The 24,598-nt window shown below is 38.6% G+C and overlaps 2 protein-coding genes across 2 annotated transcripts; one reads left to right on the forward strand and one right to left on the reverse strand.

The window, feature by feature from the left end:
- Window positions 1–373: 373 nt before the first annotated feature.
- LOC121316745 (ectodysplasin-A receptor-associated adapter protein-like) lies at window positions 374–8,579 on the forward strand. Its single transcript, XM_041251886.1, has 5 exons — window positions 374–990; window positions 1,393–1,451; window positions 1,894–1,930; window positions 5,282–5,333; window positions 6,008–8,579. The coding sequence occupies exons 1-5, from the start codon at window positions 988–990 to the stop codon at window positions 6,358–6,360; spliced, it is 504 nt and encodes a 167-aa protein (XP_041107820.1). The 5' UTR covers window positions 374–987; the 3' UTR covers window positions 6,361–8,579.
- A 1,366-nt stretch (window positions 8,580–9,945) lies between these two features.
- On the reverse strand, window positions 9,946–20,148 carry LOC121316746 (neuroblast differentiation-associated protein AHNAK-like). Its single transcript, XM_041251887.1, has 5 exons — window positions 19,832–20,148; window positions 15,654–15,710; window positions 14,938–15,070; window positions 14,332–14,510; window positions 9,946–14,228 (listed from the first exon to the last, which is right to left on the reverse strand). Exons 2-5 carry the CDS (start codon window positions 15,654–15,656, stop codon window positions 10,311–10,313), a joined length of 4,233 nt encoding a protein of 1,410 aa, XP_041107821.1. The 5' UTR covers window positions 15,657–15,710; window positions 19,832–20,148; the 3' UTR covers window positions 9,946–10,310.
- Between the last annotated feature and the right edge of the window lie 4,450 nt (window positions 20,149–24,598).

Here is a 24,598-nt window from a genome sequence, read left to right on the forward strand (position 1 = left end):
AAGTGAGCTGATCTTTGGAGCCAGCATTACAATTCAGCAATCAACACCAGACAGAAGGATATCTACATCATCAGATGGAAAACAACGCAAATGGATGGAGATGCAGATGGATCACATTAGTTTTCTGCAAAGCTACATCTTAGTTGGTGCTTATCTTGGCAAGAGTGGAGTTCAAATCAGCATGAAGTTCAACATCTACTCTTATGTAATGGAAATCATCATGGAGATTAAGTGCAAAGTAAGTGTGTTGTGCTGAAAGTGAAATTTGGATATGTTTGATATGTTTTAACGCTTCATAATGTTCAATGATTATAATAGACAGTTTTAGTTATTGTTTTTATGCTGTTTAACAAATCCATTCAACAATCATTTCTTCAGGAAAAATACAAATTCCTGTTAATGATTTTTTTTTTTTTTTTAATGAAAACCTGCTTTTTTTTACTAAACGTTTGCTCCAGTGCACAGTTCAGGGCTGTTGTATTAAAACCTATCTGAAGTAGCTTTTCTACAGAGGGATGTGTGTGCTCATTTACTCCATGAGAACATCAGTGATTGCAGATCAAAATGTCAAAATCAGACCTGGAGGTATGTAACTCAAGAAAGGTCAGGTAGCATACCTCTGGAAAGAGCAGATATTTGCACAATAGTTTGACAGATAGCCTGGCAGAAAAAAAAAGAACTTTGTTAAAAGGTCTGGAAGGTAACCCAGTACTACAGTAACATTAAATGCCAACTTTGTTTTTAGGGTTCGACAAAGTTATCAGCATTTTTTCAAAGCTTACAAAGCATATGCCAGTAGGCGGGACAGTGTATGCTTTTCATGATATTTTACTTTTGGTTGAGAAAAAGGATCCTCTATGTTACGCTTCCTTTCTGGCGCACGAGAGAGTATTGAAGACAACGGTCAAAAAGCACTGGTTATTTTTGTGTTTGTGTACAATGTAGGATACAGTAAACCAGTCAAAAGTGCCTAATTTTACTTTCACTATGGTGAGTAATTGCATTTTGAAAACAGACGTCCACATTTTAAGAATGCTTTTTTATGTTGTTGTTATTATTATTATTATTATTATTAATATTATTATTATTATTATTATTATTATTATTATTATTATTATTATTAATATTATTATTATTATTATTATTTTACATGCAGTACCAGTATGTGCATTATTGTAGTTTTTGTTGGGTTTTTTTTCAGTGTATATTTAGGGAGTTTTCTGATTTATGGAACATACTGACAGCAGTAAAATATGCATTCCCTTTTTCAAAAATGTAGGATTCTCCTTGTTTCTACTATTTACATTTTCTTAATGTTTCAAAGAACCAGCCTGGCTATTTTTATAAATTGATTTGAGTGTTTTTTTTTTTTTTTTTTTTTTTTCTTCCCAGGCCACGTCATCAGAGGCCCTGTGGAAGATACAGATCCTAGCAGTATTTCCTCAGAAATGGTACGAGCCTTTTTGTTTTTTCTTTTCTTTTTGAATACTAGTTTGGTGTTTTTAGGGTTTAATTTACAGAATTTACATTGAGATTTAATAAGTGTGTTTTGAGAAGATGGCAGAAAGCAGTAAAAGACTGAGCAGTCCTAAGGAGAACCAGTAGCTGATTCTACCACAGGGGGAAAAGGGCAGAGAAGGAGTGAGCATGGGAGGAAGAGATTGAAGAGAAGGCATAACAAGTCTGCCAGTAGAGGAGGAGCGGAGAGGGTGAGAGAGAATATAAGGACACACGAGGGATTGGAGCGGATGGGGCAGTATGATGAATAGAGTGATAGGCAAGATAGGCAATTACTTCAATATTAATGGATAGCTAGAATAATAAATACATAATAATTCTAAGTAAACAACATTAAAGATATAATAACTGACTAGCTGTTCTTTTTTGTTGCAGTCCAAATATCCAGTTCAAGATACAGGCACACCAAAAAGTAAGGGCGATTTTTATAATATTCTTATTTATTCTTGTTCTTCCTAAACCATCAAGTGTCTAATTCTGCAACTATCTCTTGCTTCCTTTGTGTGTCCTGCTTTGTTGTCTTGAGAAGCTGTGATATAGGTGTGAAACTCAAGCCCCTATACTGCATGTGAATTAGTGATCAATCCTAGCAATTCATTCATTTCATCACCAGCATTAATTTCGGATTAAAAGATGTTGGTTGTATTTAAAGGTTTATATTATATTCGTCAAAATATGTTAGTAATGCTTCTATTATGAAGGTTATCCTGTCTAGGCATCTGTTTTACGAAACTCCTAAAGCCCCTTGCACAATATCGTGGCCGTGGATTGTAAAAATATCATATTTCAATTCTTCCGTTGTTTTAACTGGTGTGTCTGGTATCTGGTTGAACCTAGGTCACTGTTCTTTACTATCTCAGCAGAACGTGCCTAAGCATTGGGGGCAGTGAGGATCACAGCTTCTGTTTTCTCTGAGATCCAGGAAGATATATTTCTATTTCCTAGCATTTTCTACAAGGTTCAATTCTCTTACATGAGGGCTGGGGAAGATGGAAGTTGCTGTCATTTCTAATCATTACACTGTCGATGTCACTCTGGTACGATGACTCTGTTCCAAGATATCCTCCAGACCTACACATCTGTTTGGTATTCCCCGACACCTCTATTATCATGCTGGGAAAACCCCTCGGGGTCATCATTGCATTATTTACCTATTGAAGACAATAACGACCAAAGTGTCTCACGGTAAGCTACTTCGAAAGTTTCACGCAATTGAATCGAGTTAACCTAAGATCGCATAGCGTCAGACCGTCTGATTCTGAAGAATAGGTAGATCCTTATCAATCCACAACCCCCCATCCAACAACAACAAACCCAATCCCAATGGTGGTTGTTTTTGGGGGGGGGGGGGGGGGGGGGGGGGGGGGGGGGTGGGGAATCTGACTAACAACCCCCCGGTTAGGGTTAGGTTGTTTTTGGGGGGGGGGTACACAAATACATTACATTTACTTATGTGGTGTTGTGGCTTTTAAAATTAGGGTTCTGTCATATATTGTACTTTTTTAATGTGGTATTTACTCCCTGATAACATGTTACACTTTTATGTGTTTGTCACACATAGGTCACTTTGAATTTTGAATTGAAATGTGTACATTTTTCTTTTGTACTTTTTCATTGTAAATCCCGAATTTTTTAATGGGTTTGACTACACATTCTATTATGTTGCTTGCATACAAGTTTGTAGAACTTGGCACTACCTTGCACTATGAAATCACCAAGACAAAGTTATCTTTCAAAGATCTGTGATAGTGCTGCTGAAAAGTTGTCAGAATGTAAACAATGAAACAAAAAAATGACTACCACATCCTACAGAGCCGGAACAACACAAGTAAATATTAAACTGCATTTCAGCAACCCTATCAACTTGCTCTCTAAAGGGGAAATAACCAAGTCTTTAAAAACTCTCATTAGCATACCGACATTCTCGCAAGTCATTCACTGTTCCGCTGTTGACCGTTGAGTTTTCCACACTTACAATGACTGTGACTCAGGTGCTATCAATCTGATATACAGTTGATTTTCTTTCTCTGTTCACTTCCTGTGTTACAAGTATCTTGTTCAGGTGGGGTCCAATTACTTGTTACACAGGAAGAGAACTTAGTAGTGTGACCCTGAAAGCCAAAAGATGTCCAGTGCTGTTGAATAATGTTAAGGCTTCATATTCTCCTGATTTACATTAGGGTCTATGTAAAATGTGGTGGGTTCCTCACAACAGCTTTCTGGCGAGTTCTACTTCATTGAATTTGGGTTAGACGACAGATAATGTCCAGCCACAATTATCATCAGTATTTGCAATGTAGTTTTATTATAGAAAAATAATACTGTAGCATTTCAGCTGGAGCAGTCGGAAAACAGGAGAGACACTTGTTCCTTTTTAAAGCTTTATTGAGCATATTTTTTTTTCACAAACACACACCTCAGTACCAGGCTGAGGTCTTTGTGTGCCATTCATTTTCTTTTGGAATGTGTAGCCTACACACGCAGGGTTGACCCAAACCCGCTATTTATTGTGAGAGGTGTGTAATTCTCCACCACAAATTGCGGTGAGGGGTATTTAAATTGGTTGATTGTGGAATCGTCTGCTTTGCCTAATTAGTCTTATAAAATAAGTCGTTATTTTGACGATGAGTGCGGCCGTACTGAACACACGCATTACGTGGCTTTTTGTTGTCGGTTTTTCCCCTTTGTAAACTTGGGCCACAGAGTCCACAGCTCTGTCAGCTTTTCAGGTTACACACACTGAATACAGGAACCATGGCAACCAAAACACAACAACAACACCAAATGGCCACAGTGCTGCCTTATAACTCTAGCTTCACCCCTTTATTCTAATAGGGTACTAGAACTTACACCTCGCATTTGTCCTTGACCACACACCTCGGGCCAAAGGGAACACATGGAACACATGCACACAGAGTGACTCACAAACAAGACCAATCACAGGGGAGACACAGAACATGCAGTACGAGACTGATACAAAGGGACAGGGCCAGTCGCAAGAAAGACAAAGAACATGTTCACGCACAGGCCAGTATTACACAAGCACAGACAAGGGGTAGACAAGAGGTAAACAAAACAAACGGTGGGAAATACAGAGCGGGGAGGGAACACAATTGCAATGGGAATGGCAGTACAGCAACGGGAATTACAGTACAACACAAATGCACAGATTGTTACAGTGCTTTCATATAGTAAAATAGTGTTACAATATAGTCTTACATACAATGAACAGATATATATATATATATATATATATATATATATATATAATATATATTATATATATAATATATATAATATAATTATTATTATCATAGTATAAATCAGTGGATAATAAATCACATGGTCAGAGGAGTCACATGACAGCATGGTTGGCTGATGCTTACCACTTGTAATAAAACAGAGCCCCTTTCTGTTCCATACTGTAGTGTCCTCGAGCACAATGCTGTCATGGGGCCAAGAAGAGAAAAGTACGGTTGTAAAATCCTTGTGACTCACTCGTTCTGAACTGTTGCATCACAATGTCAGTTTTTAACTTTCATTATGACTTCACACTTTGAATTGTGCTGTAGGTGAAGCTGCCTGTGAATTGACCATATATGCAGTTTTATTTTAAGTAAAACTGGCTTGTATTAAAGTCAGTAGTGAGTCCACACATGAGAATGGCTTACGCACAAAGTTTAGTAGTAATCGTTTTACATTTGGTATGTCCACTGATTATATTTATGGCAACTGTTCAGTAAACAAATATTTTATCTTGCAGCCTGAAGACAATGAGAGCCAGTACATTTACACTGGACAGATATCAACAGAAGGTAAGTACAATATTTCTTGTACAATACTGTCTAACTGGATTCTACTCCAAATCTGTCACACCTCTATTTAAAACACAGTAAAAGTATGTTTTAATTGCAATGACTGAAGCCAGACACAATCAAATACAACCTAGGAGGCCACTGTGTGATCCTGGAAGCAGTTCAGTACCTGGTTAAAGGTGTCATTCTTTTTTTGCTACCCTTCCTTAGCTGCATGGTCATTTTCACTCCTTCCCTTGCATGTTCCTATTAGAGCTCATGTTTTTTGTTCTGTTCAGAGAAACCCCTCTCCAGTCACTGTGTGACTACCCTACGCATGCTGTGCTATCTTGCTTTCCTGAAGTGACACACAAACCTGAATACACAGCATTTATTACTTGGGGCTCTCTGAACACCACATAGAACATTTGTGGGAATCTGGTACTGTAACTGCAGGACAACGTGGAGAAAAGGGCTGCATCAGCGTTAGGGAAACGGGCCACTGAGGGCTCTGAAGCTTCATGGATTTTTAAAAACCTTTTTTAAAACCTTATATATATATATATATATATATATATATATATATATATATATATATATATATATATATATGTATATATATTTATAGAGAGAGAGAGAGAGAGAGAGAGAGAGAGAGAGATAATGTTGTTTTTTTTTTTGTTTTCCCTGCGCAGACAGCCCTTGCAAGAAGTGCTGCTGCTCGTCTCTGCCCTCCACCCCACCTCCTCTGATCAGCGACTTAATGAACGATGAAGACTTGCTTTACAAGCTGCAGCTAAAGCTGGACACCCACCACCCCACCGTCAAAAACTGGAGGAACTTTGCCAGCAAGTGGGGCATGAGCTACGACGAGCTGTGCTTCCTTGAACACCGGCCGCAGCAGAGCCCCACTCTGGAGTTCTTGTTGCGAAACAGCGAGAAGACAGTGGAGCAGCTGATAGACCTCTGCAAGCTCTACAGGAGGATTGACGTCCTGAAGGTGCTGCAGTTTTGGGTGGAAAACGACTGGCCAAAGAGATGGCACTAAACCCAGTAGGAACTCATCTGTTTAACCTTGTTTGGGATCTATACACTGCTCCAGTACAATTGCTGGGGTCTTGCTTGTTGTATTTTTTTTTATGTTTTAGTCCCAACCTTTAAAAAAAAAATTCCAGTTTTTAATATAAGGGGAAGGGTTCTGAACAGATCTTTCCAATCTGCACTTATTAGTGTATGCAACCATTGAAAACCTTCATCTGACTAAGGTTACCATTGGTCTTGCTGCTCAATACCTATGCACAATTTAACAGGATATAAGTTATTTTTTATTTTTCTCATGTTCGGCCCTGTACAATAAGGTCCATTGAATAAAACTGTACAGTTACTAAGCTCTGCTCCCTGTGGGGGATAAAATGAAGCCAAGGACCAAGCGCACTCTGAATCTGGTTGTTTGTATGATACAGGGAGGCAGGCTAATGTGCTACGGTAGTAATTGAACCGGCTAGTATTTTAACAACACCTTTAGTACTTTAGCAATACCTTTGCTGATTTGGGCGAGGCATATGTCTTTTCTGCCGTAAGACACCGTGAGGAACTCTTAAATCTGAAATCAGTACAAGAGACTGGTATTGAATTGCTTTTCTACATATACTCTAATGTGTGGTATGTGGTTTTACAAGCTTGAAAAGACAGGAAGTCAGTGACCAGACTACACTGCGTCTTGTCTTTTTGTCTGATGTGCCTTACCTGTATAAGATTCAGATGTTTATACTTGCAGTACACAGATCGACACCTGCATCGAACTGCCTGACACACACGCACGCACTCACACACACACACACCACATCTTCCAAGTAAACAGCATCAACATCTGAAGAATGCATTAGTGGAAACCATAGTCAACTTTTTATTTAGTTTTATATCCATAACTCATGGTACCCGGGCCAGGCTGATCTTGTCTGATGTGTTGACAAGGACACATTTCTGCTATTGCCTTCATCCATGTACAGTATATACCTCATTTTCTGTTCCGTAAGTAAGATGCAAAATCACTTTATTTTTTTATCTCTGCTGTGTATAATTATTGTGATGGCTTAAGACCACCTCAAACAGAGCAAACATGGTTCCCAAGACTCGTCTTAAGAATGGTGCTGTAGGATTAAGACAGAGGGAAGGAGACTCTTCTCACACAGAGTGGTGAGGATGAGGGTGGAATGGGCACCTAGTCATGTTGTTGAGGCAGAATCACTTGGGTCCTTTAAGACCCGACTTCACAAATCAGCTACTAGGAACCAGGCGAGCTTAGATGGGTCACGTTCTTTATTGAGCCCCCCCCCCACCCCACAGCCCCTTGCTTACATTTCATAACAAAAGGTGCTTATTTAAATTAGCGATGCATATGTGATGCTTTAGAAGAAACTGACGATAACTTTAACAGCACTACCTTTTTATTTTTCCAAGTCTTGACTCTTTAAGAGTCTCCAGGGTTCACAGTCCAGGCAGAGGATCATTGGGTTTGTGCAGCCATACTACAGAACTGGCAGAACATCACTTAAGGGTTATCCACATGTGCTGTGGCTTGTTGAGATGAAGCAGAATGCTGAATTTTCTGCTGGCACAGAACAAGCCGTGGGGAACACAAATGAGTGTTAACGTCACCTACTGATACCACTCTGTGTGAGTAAGCTGAGGCCTCAAACACACATCTTTTATACTAGCCCTTAGTTAATTAATCATGTGACATTCACATATAGGCATCAACAGCACCCCCAATGGCAACTGTATTGTTTGTTCTTTTTATATTATTTTTGTGCCTGCACCAACAAGTAGAGTTCTGCATCTTCCAGATGTGCCACAGCAGGTGTGGATATACGCAATATACCCAAGCGACTTTATGCCACTGCAAACAATGTTGTTAACCTAGTGTCTAGGCTTGACCAATGTAAGTAAAAATAAATACAGGCCTGGCAAATCCTTTTCCCTCAACCCCCATAAATAAGAGAAAGATATTATTGTAAACTCATTATTGTATCTTGGCAAATCAAACCTGCATCAGTTTTCCTAAATGTGAGTGAATGTATTTGTTAAGAAACCAGGAATTGTTCATGAGCATGACTTTCATTAAAAAATGTAGTCATTTTGGGAAATACTTTCATTTGTATTTTTCTTATCCTGATACTTTTTCTTTACACATTGTGGAGGCTGTGTGGTCCAGTGGTTAAAGAAATGGGCTTATAACTAGGAGGTCCTGGGTTCAAATCCCAGCTCAGTGACTCATTGTGTGACCCTAAGCAAGCCACTCAACTTCCTTGTGCTCTGTCTTTTGGGTGAGACATTGTTGTAAGTGACTGCAGCTGATGCATAATTCACACATCCTAGTCTTGTATCTTGTAAAGCGCTTTGTGATTGTGCACTATGAAATGTGCTGAATAAAAATAAGTGATATTATTATTGTGCCAGAAATGAAAATGTTTAGTGTTTTTAAAATGGCATAATCTTTAATATTTTCACTCTGCTGTCAATGTCAGTCAGATGGAAAACGAATCAGGAAATTCAAAAATTATTCCTGTCATTATGTTTGTTTGTTTGTTTTTTTGTGTGGTTATGGGCCTATATTTCTTCCAATTCCTCTGCTTTTATTGATAGTATACAAAAAAGGATCTGTGTTCAAACCCTTTTTACAATGCCACATACTCTAATGAACCAATTGTAATCTGTTTTGTGCCTGCATGTATTTTAAATGTCCCTGCTCTGTAAATGTTTGCTGAGTGCAGATCATTGCACGACTGGGTTGTGGGGTGGGGGGGACGGGGACGACGGGGACGACGACAACCTTATTTAAACTTCCCTTAAAGCGACTCCTGTAACTACAGGTCTTGTATAATCACGTTTTGGATGATTATTAATTACCATGCCTGAAATGTGTAAATATTTTGGTAATAGACAATCATTTGTAAGATATGCAGTACTGAATAAACTCAGAAAACTCATCTGCATGCTATGCTTGCTCACTTGTCTTTTGAAAATATCTGTTCTCATGAAAACAGACAGCTAACACAATTCCACGCTTTTACACTACTAAGCAGTTTTGAACACGTGAAAAAATGGGAGTGTATAATTAATGGTCGGTCAGAAAAAACAGAAAAAAAGTCTTCAAAAATCTCGTTTCATGTGTCCAAATACTGATTTCATCAGAAAACGTACACAGGAGAAACTATATTTGGGAAAAAAAAAAACACACTTTTATTGAATAAAGTTGTTAAAGACATGATTGTTACACATAAAACGTGAAGAAGCCCAGCACAAACATTTCCCTTTGTTTTAAATGTATTCTGCTACTATGGGGCACAATTCACAAATATTTATTTTAAAATTAGATTTTATTCTCCATGAAACTGTTATCGACTGGTGTTTAAAAAAAATAATAGTTTATTAAATATCAAACATATTGATTAATCATTACAATAGCTTTTTAGATGTCCCAATGTTTTTATATACCTTATTAATCATTCATTGTAATAGTGTGAATGAGATTTTACATACAGAAAAATATTACTTATTTATAGTACCGGTACTTATTAGAAAAAAAAAAAATAGTAATTTTTATATATATCTGTTAACATTTTCTGATTAAAATAAGAGAATAAAAATGATTTCACCTTAACAAAAAATAAATAGTACAGACTGTAATAGCAGCTTCAAGTACTGCTAATTATATTTACAAAAAAAAAAGAAAGAAAAATGCTATCATTAAAAACAGTACCATTTTTTCAAAGTTAGGTTTATGGTTCTGGCACATGATACATTTATGATTTGACTGTCATAAGCCATTTGCAGACGTACACATGATGACCAGTCACTAGGTAAATGACCAGTCAAGTTCTGGCAAACGTAAATTGGAGGACATAGGAGGAGATCTTGGTGATAAACTGCCTTACGTGGTTATACAGACCCTTTCTTACTGCCAAAATTGAAAAAGTCAGAAAATCTAAACAAATTTTATGTGTTATCTTCAACATCAATACTGCTTCTAAACATTGGGAGTGAATTCTTGTCTACGACCTGACTGTCAATTTCAACTTCAGGTACAGCCTTGTTTACTTTAAATGTACCCCTTGTAATTTGACCGTCTGCACTAGCATTTACTTTTGGACCACTGACATCTACCCCTAAATCTGGGACCTGGCCTTTAATACTTGGTCCAGATATTCCTGCATCACTTTTCATTGTTGGTGATTGAAGACTGAGGTCTGCTTTAGGAGCAGAGACTTTAGGCTCTGAATAATTAAGTGAAGGCATTTTAATATTTGGTCCTGTGATGCTTGCTTCAGGAATATTTAAATCTACATCACCTACTGTGTCTGTGGCTCTTCTAGACAATGAGTATTCTTTACATTTCTGGAGCTTTGCGTTAATATCAGTTCTTGAGGCTGATACATCAGGTTTCATATTTGGTCCTACAAATTCTGGCGTGTAACCATCAAAGGAAGGTGCATTTATCTTGGGAAAACTAACTTCCCCATGTGGAGCTCCATAGCCAACATCTGGAACATTCATACCAAAGCTAGGAGACTTTACATCAATGTTTGGACCTTGAAGGTTGCTCTTCATTGTCGGTGCAGATACATTAATGTCCCCTTTCAGTTTTGGTGTGTCTAGATCCACCTGTGGTCCAGAGAATCTGGGCTTAGATACATCTAAACTTGGACCTTTGACATCAAAGCCAGGAGTTTGTATCTCCCCCTTTAAAGGTGACATTGAAACATCTGGTGCTGTAAGATTACTATCTAGGTTAATTTCAGGTACTTTCACTTTGGGTCCATCCAATCCAGGCAGTTTCCATTTTCCTCTATATCTGTCAATGCCAATGTTGGGAGCTTTTACATCTACGCTTGGAGCATTTATATCAATGCTGGCACCTTTCCGGTCAATATTTGGATCATCAATGTGCCCTTTCAATGTGGGTGTTTTCAGATTAAGGTCAACATCTGGAGCATCAAGTGATGACATATTGAGCTTTGGCCCTTTAATATCTGCATCAGGTAAATTGACATTTACATGTGGTGCTGTTAGATCACCAGCTTGGGGTGTTTTAAGATTCACATCTGGTGACTTGAGCTTTGCATCCATATTGAGCTCTTTATTTCTTCCTAAGGTTGGAAATTTTATTTTTGGAAATTTGAATTTTCCCTCTGGACTTTCAACACCCAAACCTGTGCCTTTCATGTCAATGTTTGGTCCTTTCAAATCTCCTTGTAATTTTGGAGCAGATAGATCTCCTTTGAGGTTGGGTGTATTAAGATCTGGTCCAGATAACGACAATTCTGGCATGTTCATATTCTTGCCTTTCATATTAGATTTAGGTAAGTCAACATCTACATTTGGACCCTTAATGTCACCTATGTTAGGGCCATTAACATCAACATTTGGGCCTTTGATGCCGGCTTTAAGGGCAGGTGCATCAATATCCCCCTTTACATTGAGGTCAGCATCCCTGTTATGCACCTTAGGAAAACGAAATGTTGGTAACTTAAACTTTGAACTCTTGAGTTTTGGGTTAGGAACCTCAAAGTCAGTATCAGGAATGTTTAACCCAGCTTTTGGTGTTGGTGATTTCAGATCCTGTTTAGGGGTGCTTATACCACCCTTAACTTTTGGAACTGAAACATCTACATTTGGTGTTTCGACATTAGCATCCACACTCACATCAGGTGATTTTACTTTAGGTCCTGAAAATGGGAATTTGAATTTGGAGGATTTCATTTTTACTCCTGGGGTTCCAATTTTTACATCTGGTTTATTGATATCAACATTCAGTCCTTTTGCATCAACACTAGGTCCCTTTACATCACTTTGTAGTTTTGGGCCTGAAAGATTTATGTCCCCTTTGAGTTTTTGTGTTTTTAGATTTAAATTGGCATCTGGAGAAGACAGTTGAGTACCAGAAAGGTTCAGGGATGGCATATTAATCTTCGGACCTTTCAAACTTCCTTCAGGCAAATCTACTTTAGGGCCCTTTAGATCACCTGCCATCTTTGGTGCTGACATATTGGCATCCGACATATTCAAATTTGCATCTAAATCCAAATCAGGTCCTTTCACGTTGGGTCCTGATAGTCCAAAGTCAGGCATCTTAAAGGTCGGCATTTTTAATTTTCCTTCTGGTCCATCAACATCAACATCTGGGGCTTTTATATCCAGGTTTGGACCCTTGAATTCAGCCTTTGGCATAATCACATTAATATCTGGAGCACTGAGTCCTCCTTCAATCTGTGGAGCTGAGATGTTTAAATCAGGTGTCTTTATGTTTGCATCCAAATCAGGTCCCTTTACATTTGGTCCTGAGAGTCCAAAGTCAGGCATCTTAAAGGTTGGCATTTTGAACTTTCCTTCTGGTCCATCAACATCTGGGGCTTTTATATCCAGGTTTGGACCCTTGAATTCAGCCTTTGGCATAATCACATTAATATCTGGAGCACTGAGTCCTCCTTCAATCTGTGGAGCTGAGATGTTTAAATCAGGTGTCTTTATGTTTGCATCCAAATCAGGTCCCTTTACATTTGGTCCTGAGAGTCCAAAGTCAGGCATCTTAAAGGTTGGCATTTTGAACTTTCCTTCTGGTCCATCAACATCTGGGGCTTTTATATCTAACTTTGGACCCTTGAGTTCAGCTTTTGGCATATTTACATCAATATCAGGAGCACTGATACCTCCCTTCACCTTTGGAGCTGAGATGTTTAAATCAGGAGCCTTCATGTTTGCATCCAGGTCCAAATCAGGACCCTTTACTTTTGGCCTGGAGTGTCCAAATTCAGGCATCTTAATGGTTGGCATTTTCAATTTTCCTCCTGTTCCATCAACATCAAGATCTGGCGCTTCTAGATCAAGCTTTGGTCCTTTCAAATCTACATTAGGGCCTTTGAGGTCTCCCTCAATTTTTGCAGCTGACAAATCCAAACCACCTTTGGCTTTTGGTGTTTTAAGTTTTAAGTTAGGACTATTTGGTTTAATTTTAGGTAAGGTAACAGTAGCTTTTTTAAATTTGGGAGCCTTCAATTTTCCATCTGGAACTTTAAGGTCTACCTCAGGAGTTTTGATGTCAACATTGGGATGTTCAATGTTTCCTCTTGGAAATTTGCTATCTATGTCTATTTCAGGTCCATGTAGCTTTGGTCCTGAAATATCAAAATCTGGAGCATTTAAATCAATGTTGGGTCCTTTGAGATCGCCTTTGACTTTTGGCCCTTTCATGTTGAGGTCAATGTCTGGTGAATTATACTTCGGTTTTGATACATTTAACGATGGCATTTTGACATTTGGACCATTGATATTTACATCAGGCAAATCTACATCCAAATTAGGGCCTGACAGATCTGGTCCTTTCACTTTTGGACCTGATTTCCCCCATGTTGGCATTGTAAACTTTGAACCTTTCACTTCAGCCTTAGGTAAATTTACATCTAGATTAGGAGCTGTGATTCCTCCTTTGACTTTTGGAATGGTGACATTCACATCTGGAGTCTTTATGTTTGCATCTATGTCTACTACTGGTCCTTTCAACTTTGACCCTCCCCAAGATGGCAACTTAAACATTGGTTGTTTGACGCAAGCCTTGGGTGTATTCACATCTACCTCAGGCGCTTCTATCTTTCCTTTCATCTTTGGAGTGGATACATTCACATCTGGTGTCTTCACATTTGCATTGGGCCAATCACCTTCAAAGTTATGACACACCAGTTCTGGACCTTTGAGGCCTACATCTGGAGAAGACGCACTGGATCCTGGGTCCACTTGCATTCCTGGTGCTTTCACATCTGCATTCGAAGCAGAAAATTTGTCATCACAGGAGGATGCTGTCTTCAGGTATTGTTTGATCTTATTGTTGAATAATTTGATGTAGTCTGAATTCATAAGCATCTGCGAAACACACAGAATAGTGGTAAGTTTAACACATAAAATAAAAGGGTATCATCAAATATATCCACTTTACTGAAACTCCTAAAAGATAAAGTGCACTTACTGCTTCTGGAGTTCTGATGCTAAAATCAGATGGTGCCCTGGCCCCAGATGGAGATTTCAGCTCATTTTTGGTATGAAGCTTCATCTCTGCGTTGTAAGGCTCTGTGAGTTTCATTATCTTCAGCACGTCCTCTTTCTTGAGATTGTCAAAGTAGATAGTTGCACCAACTATCTCATCCCCTACAATAAAACAAGGCTTGTTAGAATCAAACATATTATTAATAATTCCTGAAAGGTAGTGTATTCAATATTTGAGAGAGTAGCATCTCTACATAATAAAATATTTTAGGGATTTATAAAGTAGCAGCTTTCAAACATGCAATCAGCAACCAGGAGCAGCCACAACAGGTACGCCATATTTACATGCATGAACGAATAGTTTTCCAAAATGTAAACCGAATGTAGCCTGCTGCAGGCATAATAAACAGAGCTCCCTCTATAAGGCAGAAGAGGTTATAAAGTGATATGGTCAGGGCTCACACTTGCCGCATAATGCCATTAAACAAGCATTTGTATTCTTGTTATAAGGTGGAAAACAAAGCATGGTTTCTTACCTATGGCTCTGACTACAGCGTTAAATACTGTTTAATATTTCCTTGACTTTTACCTGTCTTCAAACCAAAAGAATCAGCAACAGATGCATCACTGATGTTCTGTATGACAATTCCTCCTTCCTGATTTTCTTCAAGAGTCAGGTGGTCCGAGAGGCTTTGGGACCCCTTTCCTCCGATCTGAACACTCTTTAAGAAAAAAAAAAGGAAATAACAAATTTATTGGAATACCCAGAATACAGATGATACAGATGATGTTTCTTGATCTGAGTTCAAATTTTTGTGTTTCTACAAATTAATAAAAAAAAAAAATGTACATACAATCAACAAATACAAAAAAAAAAAAAAAAAAAAAAAAAAACAATGATTGCATTGTTAAGGATTGTTTGTACAACCCATTTTGATTAATTAAATCAATCTGAAGTTCACGTAAACTTTTTTTCAGTTGTTTTACTGAGGGTTTTATTTGTTTATTCTTTATTTTATGTTTTTGCTTATAGACTATATAAAGCTGTCTTTATAGTTTTTTTTTAAAAAAAAAAAACATTCCTTCAAACACTCATTAAAGTTTTTTTAATTCATTTTTTTTATTTTACTTATCAAGATATTATTGATTAGTTGAATAATATTGTTACAATTTAATGTTTTGGTTGGACAACCACTAAATGGCTATAGAGAATGAAGACAGCTCTAATTAGCTGTGACCAGATTAAAAGCAATGGTGACGTGCCACAGGTATCCACTGAAATAGGGAAATGATCTCAGAACCTACCATTGTATCTGTTCTTAATTACAGGACCAGGTCCCAAAGAAAACCTCTGGAAGAGATCTGCAAAGAAGTAAATATAGTTTTAATTAATGCATTATAAGAACATAAGAACATAAGAAAGGTTACAAATGAGAGGAGGCCATTCGGCTCATCTTGCTCGTTTGGTTGTTAGTAGCTTATTGATCCCAGAATCTCATCAAGCAGCTTCTTGAATGATCCCAAAGTGTCAGCTTCAACAACATTACTGGGGAGTTGATTCCAGACCCTCACGATTCTCTGTGTAAAAAAGTGCCTCTATTTTCTGTTCTAAATGCCCTTTTATCTATCTCCATTTGTGATGCCCGTTCCTTGTTTCTTTTTTAAGGTCGAAAAGTCCCCTGGGTCGACATTGTCAATACCTGTTAGAATTTTTTTTTTTCTTTAATTTAGTTGTCGCCAATGGTTTTTACCCCGGTTCTCTCCCCAATTTGGAATGCCCAATTATTATTTTTATCCCGGTTCACCAATGCACCCCCGGCGACTCAGGAAATGGAGGCTGAACACAATATTCTAGATGAGGCCTTACTAATGCATTGTAAAATTTTAACATTACTTCCCTTGATTTAAATTCATCACTTTTCACATTATCTGCTACAGTATATTACAACATGTTTTCAACCTAGCAAGAAGCAGCAAGTCTAGACTTTTAATTGGTGTTTTTTACTTTGAGAAATCGTATCCCAATAAGAAGGATCTGGCGTAATGCTCTTTGAGATTCTGTCCCTTTGTTCCTTTGTGGATGAGCCATTAACAGATTTCATTCTTTTGAACGAATGTGTGGCACACCCCATAGTTGCCTCAGCAAAACCATTGTGAGCCGATGTGAACACTCCATTCTCAATGCACTGCATACAGTTTCATGTGGTTTATACGGTGAAGACATTGTGAGGTGAAAGACCTAGGAAGTATAACCAGGTATAACAGACTACCTGGAGGTAAAATCTGCAAAGTGAAAGCTTTCTATACTGGATATCATGAAAATACAATACAGAATTGCTATAACATGTGCTCATTTCATAGCTGCACATGCTAGGAATCAAACAACAGGAAAAATTTGTTTAATTAACAAGCAAAACTGTTGGGTAACACTTTACATTAAATGTCTCTAATTACTGTGTATTTACATAGTAGTTAGTAAATACAGGAGTGCTTACACATAACTACAATGCTATTATGCATACTTACAATGTACTTGTATACATCTTTATTAGTAATTGGAGACACTTAATGTTACCATTCTTTTTTCACAATCTATACCCCCTTCAAATGAGAAGGCAGTAAAAATATATTGTAGTGATCTCGGTACCCGCAGGCAGGTGCATCACAAAGGTCAAGGCAATCCACACACAGGCGGAGGGTGGGGGTGAACCCGGGACCTCTCGCACTAAAGCATAGCGCCGATACCACTGTAGGAAAGAGCCAGCTCCTTTGCAAGGAGCATATATCGGGCTTATGTCTTTGCAGCTGTGAGAGAATACAAAACACAACCCACTCATGTCATTCTACCAAAAGCAGTTCTATTGTAGCTATCTTCCCAGGCAAATGTAGGAATCAAATGAATGTTCCTTGCGCTCCCAATGTGGGATATAGGAACTGAGACTGAGAAAAGAGTCACCAATTTGAACTTTGATTCTATGAACTCTGAATGTGCACCTTAAGACACTCCACCCATGTCAGGAGAGCAGAGTGCTCCACTTGCTGTGTCTAAAACCCCACACCAGACGGAACTAATAAGCTTATCAATGTCACTATAGTAGGAATAATGACACACATTATATTAAACACATTCATATGGGGATTTCAGTATGACAGCAAGAATGCACCCAAATATAATGCATTCCTGCCTTTTCTTGTTCTCAGTTATCAGATTACTAAACAATGAAGATTAACATGTTTTGTCCACCTGCATCCCCAAGGCAAGTTGGGAGCTAACGCTGCTTTACCCAGGTATGCATATCTTTCTGCCACTCCCATTGATTGCTATTATTGCTCCTCTGTTCAAGTCCTTCATCGTAGCTAAAAATGTTATTAAACCACTACCACCACCTCCCTATACACAGGACTTTACAGACTACCATAGGATAGTCACATGTGAGTAATACAAGGTAAAAATTGACTCTATACAATTACAGCCCATAATGTAAACTGAAATAAGACATGTATTACATACTCTTTTTTTATAACATATCAGAGGAATAGGGATACTCTTCAGCTACACTGCACTTAAACTTTTGTTACACTATTTGATACATTTAATAACAACCAAATTAAACAATCAGGAAAATAACACTCATGTTAAATAATCAGATAACTGTGTGCCAATGTAACCCGTCCGGCTAGGCACGAACCAGCAACCCTGCACACCACAAGAGAAAAACCTTTTCCAAGTGAATGAAGGTAGAGACTGTCCTTGATTTAAATAATCCTTTTCCTTAGCACTGCTGAAGAAGCCCACGTTGTAATTGAATGTAATGTACAGGGAATGAGCATTACCCTGAAGATAACATTCTCGTGTTACTACTCAAACATGCCCCATGTCTTTGCTGAGCTTGTTTTAACCATTACAAGAGATGGGTAAAAACAAAAACTAGGAGCACAGGCTGCCATTTGTAGCACGTTTTGAATAATGAACCTCTCTTTTCAAAGACAGTCACAGCCACGGTAGGCGAGGCAGGTTGACAGACTTTGATAAAGGGCAGACATTCGCCCAACAAGACAGGAATGTAAAGCAATAGCTGAGTGAGTGAGAAGAGGCAGGTGGTAATGTATTCACTGTTTCTAGCATCAAACCCTCTACCCCAAGGCACCTGCTGTGTTCATTATGCTGCAGGTCTGCCTCCTGCATCAGCAGCTACGTGTATCACCTTGGGAGGCAACTGCTGCAGTTACTCCAGTACTCACCCTCTCTGTGGAACTCTCATATTACTGATACTGTACAAGGTATTCTCAGACTTTTTCTAATGAACTTAGCATAGTGAATCATTGGTTTTGTAAAATCTTGTGTGGTTTTGTTTTCAATAATAAAATAAAGTTTACATTTGTGTTTACTGCTTTTCAGGTGCAGGATAATGAATGGAGCCCTAAATATCAAAACACAAGGTGAAGACCTCCTTTTAGCTTTCCAGGCATTATGTTTTAAATACCAAAGTAATCACTCTGAGTTTTTGTGAGCTTTTTCCTTCAGATTTCTTCCATTACAAACTAAGTTCCCAGCTATCAATAGAATCTGTTTGTGACAGGATGACAGAGGGCTGAAGCTCAGAGACAATGTAAAGTCAAAAACTAAAGGTCTTTATTTAAACAAAATAATCAAATAAACAGGCACAAGGGCCAACAGAAAGAGGTGCAAACAAAAGTAAATGACAGGATCCAAGTCTTTTAAAACAAGACACTCCTTTCTTCTAAACACACACAAAAAAAACCCTCTCCAACACAAAACAAACTCCCAAACAGAAAACACCTTCCTAGCCAGGGCCTCTCCCCTGGCTTTTATCCCCTGTGGCTGGAGCCCAATTAATCAATAATTACTAATTATTCAATTAGAGCTCCAGCCACATTCTCACATGTTTTCCTGGCAGGGAGGAATTTAACCCCATCCCTGCCAGTTCCAAACACATTCATATAGACGGGGCAGTTCCTCGTCACACTGTTATTAAAGGAACTAGAGCCAATTTTGACAGACTTGCAATTCGGTTTGCTGTAAAGATGATCCGCTCCTTAGCAGTAATACACTTGTCGCTTGCTGTTACTACCTTGTGTGGTCTCCTTCATCTTTCTGGGGTTGGTTTTATATAATGCTACCTAGGCATAGCCAGCACAGATGCAGAATTCCCTAAGAGCATGTTTTCTGTTTAAAACATGAATGTATGTTCCAGTACCCAGCTACTCCTGTTTTAATGTTAAACATATCAACTAGCTTTGACAAAGCTTGCCAGTGTTAATGTTGAGACTCACCCCTTCTGCTGTGCAGCACACAACTACAGAATACAATAAACAACTTTAAAATCACAAGAACCTCTAAACTTCATAAACACGTTAAATCACTTGTTACATTATCTTAGTAACAAAACCTTTGGCATGCTGCATAATTTATTTGTGTGACCATGGCCGCCAGCTATAGATTGAGAAGTAGTTTGTCTTACCTGCTGTAGGTCTGAAATGGTCTTGATGAGGTGCAGAGATGTTGCTTGTGGAGTTCATGTGCTGTTCTGTCAAATGAAGCCTCTGTCACCTAAATGACATTCCCTGGGAGCTAACTAACTGGTTCTGCTGCCATGAATATGGGCGTGATGCATGATACTCGTCTGTAAGGGGGAGGCAGCCAGGTGTATTCAACCAAAACCTGAAAAACTGTGAAGAATATTCCCAAGTGACCACCCAAGTGACCGAGCAAGTGAAGCAGTTCTCAACTAACAGCAATACCTGCAAGCATCTCAGCCCCGTGGCAAGTCTCTGATTCAACAGAGATCTGTTTAGAAACATTCTTCAGTATGTTGACTGACCAGTTTGGTTCTCACATTTTTTTGGAATCAGTTACTATGATCCCCTTGTGAAATTTAAAAAAAAAAATGAATAGGATACCAGGGCACAAGCATCGGTCTTTTTATTTTTCTGCTTGACGTTGTTACAACTTGAGGAAGGATTGAACGCATAGTGCACGGTGGGTTATACAGACGGGTGGCTATGCCAAGCCAATTATTTTAGCTGAGGAATCAACAATCCTAGGAAGCACTGGAATGGATTGGACCAGACAGATTAACATATTCACACTTTGCATATGTTACAGGTAATATGCACTGAGCTGACCCCATCTGAGAATCCAAAATACCAAAATATAGGTCAATCTTCTGTTTCCCTTTCTTAAACTAGAAGTAGAAATGGTGTTTTAATTTGGGGTATAATTTTGTATAAACTCAAAGTTAGATATGAACTTGGTTCCCATTACTTTTCAAGGAAATTTTTCACCAGAAGTAGGTTGTGCCTGGCATCATTTCTATAGTTCTATGGCAATGTTGTCTGTGCATTTTAATGATTGAAGATACCACAATACACGATACTCAGTTTCAATCTTGATTTAATAATAATAGAAACTGTAAAGCCATTTCCTGGATCATACTAAAATATGTTTCTTCAATAAATTCCTTCAAATGAAATGAGTGACTGTCCTGGTATTTGCTGTTGAGTTTTTATTACCAGAGACATCTCAGTTTATATTGTTGAGAAAGAGGCCAATAGCTCTTATTCAAATACATTAAATTGTAATTCTGCCAAAAATACTTCAAAAAAATACATCAATGTGTTTGTAAACATGTACAGGTGGAAGTGCCTGTCTGATGCCCATTCAATGCACTGTGAGTTTAATTCACAAGCATTCCCTTGCAGCAGTTCACCACAAGATTTGTGCACAATATTTTTGCAGCTTTACCATGTTTCCCATGGTTATACTGTACTCTACATTTGTAGTCTGCATTTGGTCTGCCATGTTTATGAATATGCTTTACCGTACCTTGCTATTCTTTACAATGTTTACCTATGTATGCTTTACCCTGCTTTTCCACATTTGCAATAAATGTTTACAATTTTATGTAACTTTATCATTGTGTTTTCCTATACCATATAAAGGTTTGTAAAAGCATAGCAAGTTGTAATAAAACATAGTAAACGCACAGTAAAATCATGGAACAGCACAGCCATGTGTAGTAATAAAATACAAATGTTCAGTGTCTAAAACAAAGTATGTTCACTGTGCTGTCTGTATACTTGTGGCAAGGTGGTTTGTAGTGCTTTGACACAAGACAGTTCACAGTGACAAAGCTGCTCTTTATTTGCTGACAAATAATAATACCTGGCTCTACACAATGATGCGTATCGCTCAGGCAAACCACGGGGTTCGGTCCTGAAATAATAACACACTAAACAAGACACACACAAACACAGCACGGTCACAAGTCCAGAGTGAGTGCTCTTAGTGAAAGTGGTGATTTACAGGTTTATTTGTGTGCAATGATGAAGTGGAGTCTGGGTTTAATTGCTGGTGGTTTAGCTACAGATGTCAGAGGTTAGCCTTCTATAATGACAAGCACAGACAGTTAGAAACAAACAAAATACTTAAAACTCACAGTAATTAATTACTTCCGTTTCCCAAGAGAGTCCTTTCAGTAACCATAATGAAGGAACAGATTACATTGTCACATCCCCTGTTATACCCTTAGTCATGGCCCCCTGCGATAGCTAGTTCAATCACGTCTCCTCCAATCCATGACTGACACATTGCACACTGCATTAGGAGGATGATTTCGGGCACTGTGATTCCGCCCCCTTCCTGGGTGGCTGGCTTCCGACTGACCCTGGAATGAACTACCAGACCGTCCAGGCACACTGTTCCAGATCTGAAAATGTCACAAAAAAAAATCTAACTGTTAATAACACATACTGCTTCTAAACTTCTAAAGTCTGTGTGCTGTCCACTTGTCACTGGTGTGTGGGTGGTGAGTGATTGATAGCAGGTCAAGTGGGCTACCTGGAGTCACTCTGAGGTCAAGAGCAGAATGGCAGGGTTAAAAGTACCATATTACAAATGAATAGACTTCCATCCAATTGCAAAAGAAGCGCAAATTAGAATTAATGTATTATTTTGTTTTTTATGTTGCTACAGTGTCTAAGTTAACCAAAGGTCATACTTGTACTTCCTAGGTCATTTCTAATGCAATGCAATACCTTCAGGGTTAAAGCTTGTCACTGATTAGGCACTCATTAAGGGAAACTGCATATTTGTTAATGAGAGGTAAAAATACTTGGGGGTGGAAAAAGTTTCACTGACCTAGAAAGCACAAGCATGACAGAATGCCTGGAAGCAAGGTCTGCAAGCCCAAAGTTACAATATTTTCTGTAACAAACTGAACATGTGAAATCCTTGCAGAGCACAACAGGTGTGGTTAAGGATTTCATTCGTGGTAACCTCTTAGAGGAGGAAGAGCAGTGGAGTAAACATGTGTGGCTGTGGCTGAAGAAAAGCTAGTTGTGGATGGACAGTGCATCATAGTGCAGAAGTGGTGGACAGGTAGATGTGTGCATGAAAACAATGGCAGCATGCAGGGGAGAAGAGGGAGGGGGTCAGATTGTCATGGAGTCTGTAAGAACCATGGCAAGTAAATTAAATACAGTGTATTGCAGACCTCCAAGAGAAATATAAAGATACAAAAAGTCCTTACTGTAGCTGGTCACAATGACATAGGGACTGATGGAATCCAAACAGTTTCAGTACCATACCCTGCATTTTCACAAAGACACCAAAGGCAAACATTCCTTCAGTGTTTCCTTTCAGTACAGATAACACAAGTATTCAGGTTATTTGAAACTCTTCACAAAAAAATGACTGGAATGCATTGCAATCAGACTCACAGTGCTCTCGCCATGTACTGAACAAGGTATGTGGTTGAGCCACAGTTCAGTACACTACTGATATGAGCACAGATATTGTGAAGGAGATTTATGGATTCTGCATTTTCTGTCATGGAATTCCAATAAGATGTGGAATAAGTGGAGTGTGAGCACAGCACAGATTGGTATTGGTGGAAGATCTAATATTTATCTATAGGTGGTGAGAGGTCCCCAAATCTGTTATTTATTTCGGGAGCAATTTATTAGGAACTAAAGAGCACACAATGAGACAATATGATGGAAAGGAGCTGAACCACGTGTCATTTAATGAACAGTGCAGTGTATAACGACAAGAGCTGCTTACTTATTACATTGCAGATTAGCGGTAATTGAGTTTTAAAGGGGCTTTAGTGGGTGCCCAACTAGTTAGACTCTCTGTATCTGAATGACAACTGTTCCAGAATACTAATCAGTGTATGTGTTTTTGGAAGTGACTTGTGACTGATAAAGCAAGATCTTGGCCTCAATCCATACAGAAAATAACCCAAACAATGAATAGTGGTAGATCTGTATCAACCAGGACAGTGAACACTGAGTCCTGCAGATTAGATTTTATGAGGCTGTTCTTTAGAAAGCACTTTTACTCATAAAGCTGTGAGTGTCTGGCAATGAGGTTCTGAAAAACTGTGCCTCAGAATCTACCCCGACTCCATATTCAACTCCATATCAGTTGTGACTTAGACAAGGTCCAGGGGGCCACAGAAATGACAGGATAGCTTAAAGAGGTCTGAAAGATCACAGCTAGCTTGACTAATGTAGTTACCGTAACTTACAGTATGTTATTTGTAATCAGAATACTTTCATGCTTTTATTATCTGTTTTAATCATTATGTTTGGTAAAATAGAACAGTAATAAATAACACTGTGTTTTTTTTGGTTCCTGGGTAGTAAGTGTTATTTCCTAATTGCTTATGCCTCAAAAGTATAGAAAATGGCTATTATTCCCCACAGACTTTGCTTCTGTGACAAGGACAGTGATATTTTGAAATGTACCTATTTTCCAGAACATTCCAGACAGATTCAGTACTGAGTAAACTTGGAGTAACTTCTAGAACTTTCTAGACCTTTCCAGTAATATAAATAGTAGTATAAATACAGGGGCCTTAAGCCCACCATTTCAGTTTAGTTCCAGCTGCCTAAGTGGATACATATCTGCATTTTTCTGGGAGGTCATAGGAGACTTCAAAATGGTGGCATTCCTGATGGGTCTCCAAGGCGGTTTTACCAAGTTTCCCTGCTATCTTTGCCTTTGGGACAGCAGGGACACCAAGGCACACTACCACAGGCGGGACTGGCCACAGCAGACCGAGTTCTCTGTGGAGAGGAACAACGTCAAGTGGGAGCCACTGGTGGACCCCCGGAAGGTGCTGATGCCACCACTGTACATCAAATTGGGCCTTATGAAACAATTTGTCAGAGCTCTAGATAAGGAGTCGGCAGCCTTCAAGTACCTTTAAGACTTCTTCCCT

This window comes from Polyodon spathula, chromosome 6 (genome assembly GCF_017654505.1).
Source record: "Polyodon spathula isolate WHYD16114869_AA chromosome 6, ASM1765450v1, whole genome shotgun sequence".
Lineage (NCBI taxonomy): Eukaryota > Metazoa > Chordata > Actinopteri > Acipenseriformes > Polyodontidae > Polyodon > Polyodon spathula.